This window comes from Octopus bimaculoides, chromosome 7 (assembly GCF_046866305.1).
Source record: "Octopus bimaculoides isolate indiv1 chromosome 7, ASM4686630v1, whole genome shotgun sequence".
NCBI lineage: Eukaryota > Metazoa > Mollusca > Cephalopoda > Octopoda > Octopodidae > Octopus > Octopus bimaculoides.
The window spans coordinates 4,687,706-4,700,388 of NC_142934.1; the positions used below are offsets into that span (position 1 = coordinate 4,687,706).

Here is a 12,683-nt window from a genome sequence, read left to right on the forward strand (position 1 = left end):
CTGAAAACAGCACACAAACGCAATTGTGCAGATTTTGTTAACAACATACCATATTATGATTTTTGATCATTTGTTTATGAATAATTAATGAAATATTTTTTGTAAAATAACCAAACAACACAAGAAAGAAGATTTATTGGAAAATTCATTTGTTAGAAATCAAGATGGAGGAGAAATTCATCCCTCTGGATTATTAGTATTGAATGCTGGGAGTTTTGAAAAACATTGTTTTGTCAAATATATATTATTGAATAAGATTTAACATTTTAATAATTTGTTATTAACAGCAAAGGGTTTTTCCTTAAATATCTAAATTAATTCCAGAAAATATCTAAGAAAATTTCGTTTTTGTATTTGGTCTGCAAGTGCAAGATTCTTGATGTGAACACAGGTATTGAAACATATTTTGCTGTATGTTGGGAGGGTCACATGTGAATAATAAACACATGCTCTGGTTCTATTGCACTTTATTTGTCAATTGTCAATTGTTTAACCATTTAACCAATTAAGTAATTGACTGTTTAATTAATTTGATTACTCATTCAGTCAATCAAATAATTAGGTTTGTAAACTCTTTTTGTCACCATTTGCAACCTCATAAATGACATGCCATCTCTATTGCAGGTCTACTTCAGAAGTCTGCTTAAGAAAACGATCAAAATGAAGCTTTTGCTTTCTGTGTATTTCAGTTTTACTATTTAAAACCTATTTTCTAAGATTCAGTCCAGTAGGATATGTCTTTGTCAGATAAAATATACTTTACAGTGTCAAAGACACATATTAAGCCATTCAGAAACACACGGAAAAAACTATTAGTTTCACTTAAACATTTATTATTTGGTGAGAAAATGTTCCTCACACCAGCTGCAACCTGGTCACTGACACAGTTCTCTAGCAGCAATTTCAGTTGGTCATCACCCCTACTCTTTATTCTGTGACACTTGCCTGCATAATTTGTGTTCACATGTAACTACTACTGCTACTACTAATACCACATGTTCTACAAGTAGTAGCACCTGTAACCCTAGTACCACATGTCCTAAAAGCAGTAGCACTAGTACCACATGTTCCATGCTTGTACCACATGTCCTTAAAGCAGAAGTACTAGTACCACATTTCATAAAAGTCACAGCAGAAACAGTACATGTTCCAGAAATAGCAGTAAAAGCAGCTGTTGTAAAGCTAGTACCAAATGTCAGGGGAGCAGTACTGGTCCCTCATGTCTGATTAGTGGCAATACCAGTAATACTAGGTAACTGGAGTAACAATAGTAGCAATAGTAATGAAACAACTAGTTTTTAAAATTTTGTATTAAACTTATAAGTCTGGTCTACACAAGTGAGGCAATATTTATTTAAAATAGCCACCTGTGTATCATACTTAAGGGTATATACACTGGTGATAGGCCAGAAATGGATCCAAAATGCCAAAACGCATCTGGTGTTCTCGCTGACCACTGAGGAGACAAATTTTCGTCTCCCCCTGATATTTTGTGTTTTTTTTTTAACACAGTATGTCCACAAGAGTTGTTACCTCAGGACAAATAGCACAGAAACTGGCCTGTCAACAATATATATACATTAAGTATGACACATAGATGGATACTTTGAAGTAATATTGACCATTTTAATAAAAAGAAACTTAAAATAAAAAAATTGTCAAGGAATTTCATGCAAAAAAAAGTAATATTAAATGATCATGGTTGCTTTTGACTACATTTTCAATACAAAGATATCTCAAGTATTGATTGAAAATCTAGAGAAAAATCATGGAATTTCAAAGAATTTCAAAGAAAATTTCCAAGGAGACTTCTTTTCTCTAACATTGTACATACACAGTCACTAAAATATAGACAGAAATGTTGTGTATATTATAGTTTATAGAGTGTAACTAGATATATGAAATAAAGCTGCTTCCTGAATTATACAGACTCACAGAATTGGTTTCCTGGTTTCTGTGTGAGTATTCCTGAGAAGCGCCTGGTGTACATGTCATCAAAGAGCTTTTGAAGCATTTTTCTTCATGACCCAGGCTTTGGTTGCATACTTAAGAATGTTCTCTACACGAATGTTCTCTACATGAGCCCTGAATTTTGAACAGTTTAAAGGTGTAATAAATTGGTTTGCCATAAAGAATTGGGAAAATTAAATACTTCAATAGGGTTTCTGTGGATCTTACTTTTTACGATACATGAACTAAGTAATAGATAGATATGTCTAATGGTGTGTGCATGACAAATTCTCTACTAATCAAATTTATTATCAGAGAGATTTGTGCTTTCTTAGGGTACAACTTTACATCAAGCTGACATGAGAAATTTATAATGGTAGATACATTCAGATATCTTTTACTTCTCAAATATTTTCTAATGTGATACTAATATCAGGGTACCTAAAGAATACTTTGACTTTAAAGTCTCAAAAGAATGTTTGTTCTGCACAAAGAAATAGTTTATTAGATCAAAGTATGACTAGTGACCAAATGCGTATGTACAAAAAGTAAAGACTCAAATAAAAAATGGAAATTTTCAGAACAATAAAAAGAAACATATTGTTCTTGATAAGATCGTTGATGCAGAACAAGTTAATAAATCAGTCAAGAAAAAAAACCCACTCCTAAGTTATTTTTTAATAAATGATAAATTTAAAATAAGATCAAATTATGTTTAACAGTTTTCATGCAGGAAATGCAGGCTCAAGATGAACCAAGTTTACCAGATGTTCAACAACAGCTCAAGTTGAGCCAAATTTACCAGATGTTCAGTGAAGGCTCAAGTTGAACCAAATTCACCAGATGTTCAGCGAAGGCTCAAGTTGAACCAAATTTACCAGATGTCCAGTGACAGCTCAAGTTGAGCCAAATTTACCAGATGTTTAGTGAAGGCTCAAGTTGAGCCAAATTTACCAAATGTTTAGTGTTAGCTCAAATTGAGCCGAATTTACCAGATGTTCAATGACAGCTCAAGCTGAGCTAAATTTACCAGATATTCAGAGACAAACAAAAAACACTGGCTTTACCTCTTGAGGTTCTGGAGCAGATTCCTCTTCCGTTTGGCGTCTCCTTGAGCGGCGAGATGTTGTGTCTTCTTCAACTGCTTCTGAAGTTGCCCTTGATAAGGTAAAAAGAGAAGGAAATAAAGTAAATAGACAAACAAGGCACCAGAATTCTTCAACAGCCATTCTAAAAGCAAAATATGATATCAGTTGAGTATGCATCACAAAAAACAACATATTTTACATATACATATATATATATATATATATATATATATATGCAAATGGTAATTGAAATTTTATGTAATTGATAATGTAATATTAATTGTGCTGCTTTTGTAAGCAATGTGAGTCAAAAGAATAAATTGTAATAGTGCTTCTTCTATCAACATGATTTTAAATGACAAAATCTGCTGACAGAGAAAGCATGCAAAACAATTACATTCTCTCAACTGATATTGTTCAATATGTTTTTTACCAAGTAATATTTCTATTTATATCTATTATATAAATGTATTATGCATACATAAAGATATACATACATGCGTATCCATGTACATACATATATACAAATTTAGGTGTTATGTGACTGACTAGAATATTTTTTTTTTAATTAATTAATTGACAATATTTAAGTAATAAACTGAATTAATGTTTATTAATTGAAATTATTAATTATATTTACTGTTTAAGTTATCATCAAATATGTTTATTAACATCATTAATAAATCTTCTCGTTATCATTAACTCAACACTTAATCTTGTTTTAATAAAATTATTATTATTATTATTATTATTATTATTATTATTATTATTATTATTATTATTATTATCATTTTATTATTATCATTTATATTATTATTATTATATTATTATCATTTATATTATTTTATCATTTTATCATTATTATCGTCAAGAATTTATAATTATTATTATCACCATTATTATCATTATTATTATTATTATTATTATTATTATTATGATTATCATCATCATCATTATCAAGCGGAAAATCAAACGCTGTTGACATTCTGGGCCTAGTACCATTCTTTTTCTAATTACGCAGGTTTGTTGTTCATTTACAAGACTACAATGGAAGCAAGTTTTCCTTTTAAGAAGCTTTTTGGAGTAGTTATGGTTTATATTAGTAAAGGTATGACGGAGGAATAATTTTAGCAGAAAAGTAGGTTAAACATTATTTGTTATGCAATAAGCTTTATAATGAAGAACTAATTTTATATGTTGACATTATTATTATTATTATTATTATTATTATTATTATTATTATTATTATTATTATTATTATTATTATTATTATTATTATTTTCTCTTTATCACAGGTTTTGTTGAAGCTCTTGGAGTCTTGCATGCATAGCGGGCTTACCACCTGCAGCCTCTGGTACCATGCTATCTGTTCTTTTCACCTATCTGATATTTTACTGATTATTCTGGTTCTTATTTCATTGTTACCACAGGAATGAAAGGTTTAGTTGACGCTAGAAGAATTTTAAATCAGAAAGTAAAGACCTTAATGAAAACCTAAGAACCCGTGTAAAAGAAGCTAAATTGATACCAATTCCTGACTTGTCATTGAACTGAACCCAGGTCTGGTTTAGCATTTGTGGATGTTAGATCTAGGAAAGTCTACTTTGTTTTAATAATATCAAAATGGCATTTGGTTCTGTTTAAGACTATTTATGATAAAGTCATAGAATACCAAATGAAAACACTTTAATATGGAAAAAATATAACATTTCTTGAAATTTGGAAAGAAGTATCTGAGTTTTTAACAAGAAGTAAAATTCTGAGAAATTATTTTATGAAATTGAAACATTATCTCAGAATAAAAACCTTTGGAAACAATTTAAGATATATTTGCTTGTATTTCTTTGTTATTTTAAATATGCAAATAGATCTATGTATCAATAAGACCTAAATTAAATATAATTTTAACTAGTTTTAATTTCAATTTTAGTTAGTTTTAAAGTCAAGCTTAGCTAGTTTTAATGTCAATTTTTAGTTTTAAATGTTAATTTTAACTAGTTTTAATTATGTATATTTTTTTTTATAGCATTCTTTCTTAATTAACACTTTTTCTAAAGTATGAATCATAATATTTATGAGTTTTGAATTCGAGAGAACCAGATTTCAATAGAATTCATGTGATTTTAATGATACTTGCAAATAACTTATCTGTTTAATGCTTTTTTTAAAAAAAGATATCTTTAAAAAATTCTCTTTTAAAGATGTTTAAAAAAGTGATTTTTTTTTAAAGTTGTTTTTTTTTTTTCATTGTCTCCCAATAATGTAAGTGTTCTGGTTATTCAAACCATGATAATGTCTTTCAGCTGATAACCAAATATGACAGGATTCAAATGCTGCTTTGGAATGATATAAACAGAAATTGCAATAAATTCTTGCTGCCAAGAAACAAGTAGTAAGAGATATGTCTGAGGCAACTGGAAGTCATAATTAAAATTGACATGCTTCATTATCAAGTTGAAACAAAATGCTTGGAGATTAAGTGAAAAATTTTTCAGTAATGCATTGCCAATATATTTGTGGTATCAAAACATGCAATCAGTGCAAGAATCGTCAGTTTAATTTCTAGTCCTAATAACAATTCCAAAGAAATCAATAAAATTTATATTAGTAGAATTTAATGCTTGGCTAGAATCGTTTGCAAGTAAAAGGAATTTTGTTTTGAATTAGTTAGAATGAGAGAAGTGATGTTCTTTGCCAATTTTAGGGAAGGGATATTTTGTTATTTATAGTTGGAAAGAAATCAAACACTGATAGTGTGATCTAGACGGATTCACTTCTAGAAAAGAAGAATTTGGAAAAGAACATGGTCTTGGGAATATGAAATGAAACATGGTAAGAGTAAAGAAAAATGGAGATGGTAGGTACAATAAGTGTGTTTGATTAGTGGTAATATAGAATTGGTAAGGCTGTTCTGATATGACAGGCAGAAAATTGCAGATGAGGGATAGTGCCGTCTGAATGTCTGTCAGTTTAATATGGAAGGAATTTAATACAATTCAACAGTTCTTTCGTTCCAAGTCTTAAGACACACACACACACCCAACATGTGAAGGATTGTAAGACTACCAAATCTGTAGTTAGCTAGGTTCTACCTAAAACTGAAAACTTGCCTTAAAAAAGTAAATTTAAACAGTGATATTATTGCCGCTCCTAATCATTTTCAGTCTAAATATACCAGAATTCGTAATATGTGAATCCTTCCTAATTTCATGAAGACAAATTAGGTTCAATTGATATTTTCTTTGATTTATGGTGACTTGCAAATGGCATGTTTATGCAAACGCTGCCAATCAAAAGCTAAAAATACTAAATACAAGGAGATTTCAGGGGGTCATCAGGAGAGAATGCACACCATTTTGGGGTCTTCCTCTCAATGGCTTTGCAGCACATCACCACCACCCTCACTAATGTGATGCCCCATTTAGTGGATCAACTAACTTGTAGGTTTCAGGAATCATCAGGAGAGAGTGTGCACCATTTTGGGGCCTTCCTATCAAAGACTTTACACCACAATAACTCCACCTCCCCACTCATTCATTTATGTGATACCTGAACTACTGGACTGATTGAATAGCTGCACCAACCCTACATAGTCATCCTACTCAAAATACAAAGCCATGATTCCCCGAAATGAATGCCAGTTCCCAAAATAGCCCCCAGGAGATGGTGAGTATAAGTGGAAGAAAGAGTTACTAGAAGTGACCAATCAAATAAGTGAAGGAAAGGGTGCATGTGAGTGAGTGAGTGAGTGAGTGAGTGAGTGAGTGAGTGAGAATGAGTGGGTGAGAGTGAGTGAGTGACTGACTGACTGAGTGAAAGAGACGGTGTGAGTAAGAGACTAGGTAGAAGCAAGTGAGGATTGAGTGAGTGGATTATTGCAGAATGCTTCAAGAAATATTGCTCAATATTAAAAAATCAGGCAAGAAAAAAAAGAAAGGAAAAGGGATGCAATGATTGAAAAACATGCACATCAGAATTGATAATGGAATTCTTAATCTTTTGAAATATGAAACATTCTGATTGTCCACTAACAAACTAATATCTAAAACAGACACCTCACAATTGTATTACAGTATCATGTGTGTGTGCATGTGTGTGTGCATATGTGTGTATACCTTTTCAAATTCTTTTATTTTTTTTCTGATGAAGGACTAATGTCCAAAATATCAAGTTGCTTTCCCTTCTTATTAAGTATTAAATTAATATAGCTGCTTGTGTGTAGATATGCATATAAGAATATGTTTTACCAAGCAAGTAGCATATCAAGGAGAGGTATTCATTGGCTGCTAAAACACCAGTAATATCCAGCTTACCCCATCAATCAGTGTTGGCAGTTTAACATTTGACTGAATACAACAAATACCAGTAATATTTTCTCAATCTACGTCTTGCCATCACACACTAATGACTGTTATTAATCATGGTTTTGATGATGGGAATAAAAGAATCTCTCTGATACAATTGTTTATTTGATTCTCTGAAAACAAAACTCTTGAAAAGCACCCATACCAGAAATGCTGAAGAGAAAAAATGTATCTATTCTTAGAGAATCATTTCACAAGTAAACAACTCTGCCAGTGATTTTAGCCTTCCTTCTAGTCCTTAACTTACATTGAAACCCTCCAATGTATCTATTGTAACAGAATCAAGCATGTATTTCAGTAAACAAATGTATATTTATTACATGAACTTTCCTTTTGAGATGTGTTGAGTTGTTATGAAGCTCTTTAGTCCAAAGCTTTATTCAACAACTAAAACTCAGTTACTTTTTTTATTTAACTAACTTAGATAATATGACAGTTTCCATTTTAAGTCAATTTCTAATAATTATATAATCATATTTGGAGACAAATTAGTTCAATTAACAATTACCCTATTTCTGTTCAATTATTCTTCTTCAACCTAATTTTCTACATTGTTCCTACTTTAAACACAATGAATATTTGTTTGGACAGGAATGGTTTGAATTAAAAAAATATTTACTCTGTTTTTATTATATAACAATCTGCTCCTAAGATATTTATTAGATAGCATTGCTATGTGCAGTTGCAGCAGGATGCTGATATATAATGCACATGGCATGCAGTGATAATGCGTATCATTCGTTTCCTAGCACCAGGTTTTGTTTACTCTAGTGGAATGAAGAAATAGGAAGCTGTAGGCTTTTTTCTTGCCTTAACCGGGCTTCACGAGCCTCTCTTCGTTCCCGTCGTTTACGTTCATAATCATCCTCTTCATTAAAACTGTTTACTTCCGCGGCACTGCATTAGTGAGGAAACACACAAGTTAAAACAAAACAGCAACAAAACAACACAGAAAAAAAAACCTGAAAATATAACAAAAAAAAGTATACAAATTTGACATAGAAGATGATAAGAAAGACAAAGACAAAGAAAAAGAAAGACATAGAAAAGACAAAGAAAAGCCCAAAAAAGAAACCAGTCTACACACTAGAATTATTGAAGAATATTTCAAGGGTAGGTTTGCCCCTTAAAATGAAAATTTCAAAAAAAAAAAAAAAAAAAAAAAAAAAAAAAAGGGAAAAGAAAAAAAAATTAAATAAACAACAAAAAAATCATGCAGAAAACATGTTTTAACCCTTTAGCATTTAAACCAGCCATATTGGGCCCAGATATTCTACCTGTTTTATGCTCAAACTGGCCAAATCCGGCCTTTCACATTTGTCCTACAATGTTATATGAATAATCACATCATGTATGAGATAATGGATGATTAATTAAAATCAATGTGAATAAATAAGCTATAGATTTGGCAAAGTAATATGAATGCTAAAAGGTTAAAGTTTGTACAAATCTTTAAAAATTTACCATTTGTAAACTACTTCAACTGGCAACAACAGAACTATGGTTCTATCAAAGATATGTTACAACTTCATCATTTTGTCGACATGTTTTAGTCATTAGAGTGCACACATTAATCTGGAAATCTTTCCAATGTGTTAGATTAAAACCCGAGAAAACATAACGAATCACACATCAAACTGTCACAATCTGGAACACCATTTCTGTTTTAAAATTGTTGCAACTATTTCAGGAAGAATTCTTCTGCAACCATTTTTCAATTTCAAAATACTTTAAATATTTTAAACCATTTAACTCATTCGTACTGAAATTTTTTCTAGTGAATGAAATTGCCTGAAAATTCACAGATATTTTGATCTAAATAACAACTGAAAAAAAATTTCATTGAAATCCGTTTGATACAGACTGCATGCGTGTTAAGAACATGTTTCATTCTTTGATACAGATCAAACACAAATCACAATTTGTATCAAGTATTAGTTTTATACCCTTATAAATAAAGGGTCAGTTTAAACGGATGATCAGCATGAATGGGTTAAACAAAACGACCATGAATGAAAAGAATGTTGACAATTTAATTCTTCAGTAGAGACTTTTGGTCGATTTTGTTGTTGGTATTTAACTAGCATAGAATTGTGTCCATGACTAAAACACTTAATCCCTGCTGTAAAAGGTAATAAAAAACACAAAAAAAACATCACTGGTTGCTATTCTTGTTGGTGGCTTCACTGTGGTAAACCATGATATGATGAAGGTTCCTGAGAAATGTAGAGATGATATGAGAACAATCTTGGTTGCAAAGTTGCAAAGTTCATGATCACTGTAAGAACATTTCCATCGTTTTTATTGGCAAGGCACTGTATTCCACATGCCTCACTCCACCTTGATGTCAGGGTTGTGTCTCAGAACTTTGGGGAAAATTAACTGAAAGAGACTGGCATACGATCCAGGGGAAGATTTATTTTTTTCTCATCATATTCAGTGCTTCAGAAACCATAACTGGATCTGAGATGCTTGTGAAAGGATTAAGTTATAAACACAAACAACATATTTTATAAAGTTACTCAAAATAAAGAAATGAAATAAATTAACTATTAACGATTCATTTGAAAATTAAATTACATAATCTGGAATCCGTCCCAATACATATCAATAATACTATACCTGACATATAATGAGATCAATAAAAAGGAGATCAATTGTAACTATAAATCAATAACATATAGTAATATAGATCATTAATCAATACAAAACAAAAGCTCTGTATTGCAGGAGTTGGAACTGAATTACAAATGAGAAAGAAAAAAAAAATAGGTGAAAAATAACAAGAGATATTACCTTCAATAATTCTTTTTTTTTTTTTTTTGTATGCAAACTAAAACAAAAAGACTTAGGCTCTTTTAAGGGTCCAACACAGTATATTATAAAAAGGGTTTGAACTCATGACCTTCAAGTTAGTATTTCATCATCTTAACTTGACTTGAGACCATAATGTTCAGGGTTTGATGGAGATGAAATCAAACTGCATGAAAATCAGGTTCTTGTTCGGGGGTCATTAGGGTCCTTTATGACATAAATGGAATGCAAAAGCAACTAATGTAATGATAATGTAAACTTAGAGGATTGAGGTGGGGAAACTTAACTCAGCTCTGCAACAATAATGATTAGATAAAATCATTTTTTTGTTTTTACAAGAGTCATGTTTAATTTAAATTTACTTCAACTATGATCAGTTTTTGCATTAAAAAGACAAAAATTTAAATTCTGACCCCAATGAAACCTGAATACAGAAATAGTCCAACTCTTTTGTCTGGAAAGTTAAAATATTTGATGAAAATTCATAAAAATGCATGCAAAAAATGAAAACATTTAACAAATTAATTCTTATGGCAAAACAAATTTCTAATGAAATAACATTATTTTTGTGTTTTAACTAATTTGGGAAATACTTAAAAATTTGAAGTAATTTAGTCAAAAGTAATTGTTCTCAATAGCTATCCACTAAAACAATGGTTCTCAACCAGGGTCCATATACGACCCTTAAGGGTCCATATATGACCCTTAAGGGGTCATTGTTAAAAATTTATCTCCAAGAAATTGGTTATACTTCTTGGCTATGCTGGAGTACTACCTTGAAGTTCAGGAGTTCTCAACCAGGACCCATATAACCCTCAGGGGTCAATATAAGTTTTCATTGTTAAACCTCATGTGCAATAAACTAGTTATACTTCTACGATATAAAAAAAATATAAAAATTTTTTTTTACACAATTCCTAATAACATCTAATTATAATTTTTAACGTGGGTGTGTCCTTTGGAGTTAAGTAGGAATCAAGGGGGCCCATGCGCAAAAATGGTTGAGAATTTCTGGAGTTTAGTTGAACAGGCAGTCCAGCAAAAACGATTGAAAGAGTGAATACTAAACTTAAAAGTAAGTGGGGGGGGGGGGTGATCTGTTTGACTAAAACCCTTTAAGGCATTGCACTAGTATAGTCACAGTTCACTGATTTAAATGAGTACAAGGCATCAGTCTGACATTAAATTCTTTAAACCAGCGCTTCTTAAACTATGGGTCGCAACCCCATTTGGGGTCATGAAGTGAAATGCTGGGGTCGCAAAATGCTGAGGTTGCGAAAATTAAATTCAAACACTTGAATTTCAGCTTATATGTCATTTATGTCTCTATTGCCCACAAAGGGCTAAACATAGAGGGGACAAACAAGGACAGAGGGATTAAGTCGATTACATCGACCCCAGTGCATAACTGGTACTTATTTAATCGACCCCAAAAGGATGAAAGGCAAAGTCAACCTCGGCGGAATTTGAACGCAGAACATAACGAAATACCGCCAAGCATTTTGCCCGGTGGGCCAACGTTTCTGCCAGCTCACCGCCTTTTCAGCTTATATGTTATTTCCCAAACACATATTTAATACCTGGGGTCAGGAAAAATCTCTTAATGAAAAATGGGGTCATGAATGAAAGACGTTTAAGAAGCACTGCTGAAAACCATCAAAAAGTCACAGATTTTCTGAGAATGCTTACAGCTTTTTGAGATTGGCTTTGTTTTTAGGTGATAAAATGGATTAAAAGGAAATTAGAGAAAATGGTTGATGAAAACATTACATTCACATACAGCCTGCTTAACCGATCCTCTTTCAGTTGACGTTTCTGTGCCGTTTTGATTTGTTCGTCTCTGACAGATGAGTTAACCAAACCATTTCTGTTTGAGCTGTTCATGCAAATTTCATGCAAAAATTCATGTGAGAAAGAAAAAAAAAATAGAAAAACAAAATAATGGAGATAAAATATAAGTTAAAATTGTTAATCAAAGAAAAATAAATGAGGTAAAAAAAAAAAGACAAAAAGGAAACTTGTAAATTAACCCTTTAGCATTTAAATTGGCCACCATCATCATAATCATCATCATAATCATCATCATCATCAACATCATCATCATCATCATCATCATTATGATCATCACCTTCATCATCATCATCATCATCATCATCATCATCATCATCATCATCATCACTATCATCATCATCATCATCATCATCATCATCACTATCATCATCATCATCATCATCATCATCATCATCATCATCATCATCACTATCATCATCATCATCATCATCATCACCATCACCATCATTCGTTTTCCAAGCTGGCAAGGCTAAGAGCTTCACCGATTCCATTGTATGTTTTGGTTTCTTTGGGTAGTTGCCCTTCCTGACATCAACCACTTAACTGAGTGTAGTGGAGGGGCTTTTTCGCAAGGCCCCATCACCAGTGCTTTTCACATGGCATCAGCACTCATTAC

The 12,683-nt window shown here is 31.6% G+C and overlaps 1 protein-coding gene across 25 annotated transcripts in view; it reads right to left on the reverse strand.

The window, feature by feature from the left end:
• The window catches only part of LOC128248317 (uncharacterized), a 167,708-nt gene that overhangs the window by 95,492 nt on the left and 59,533 nt on the right, over nucleotides 1–12,683 (reverse strand). For 15 of the 25 annotated variants that reach the window (XM_089354654.1, XM_089354655.1, XM_089354648.1 and 12 more), the window contains exons 3-5: nucleotides 11,997–12,092; nucleotides 8,213–8,299; nucleotides 3,018–3,108 (exon numbers count right to left, since the gene is read on the reverse strand). In XM_089354654.1, coding sequence (XP_089210780.1) covers nucleotides 3,018–3,108; nucleotides 8,213–8,299; nucleotides 11,997–12,092 — 274 coding nt within the window. The remainder of the gene's footprint in view (nucleotides 1–3,017; nucleotides 3,109–8,212; nucleotides 8,300–11,996; nucleotides 12,093–12,683) is intronic. The other 10 variants (XM_089354667.1, XM_089354663.1, XM_089354665.1 and 7 more) reach the window with 2 other exon arrangements.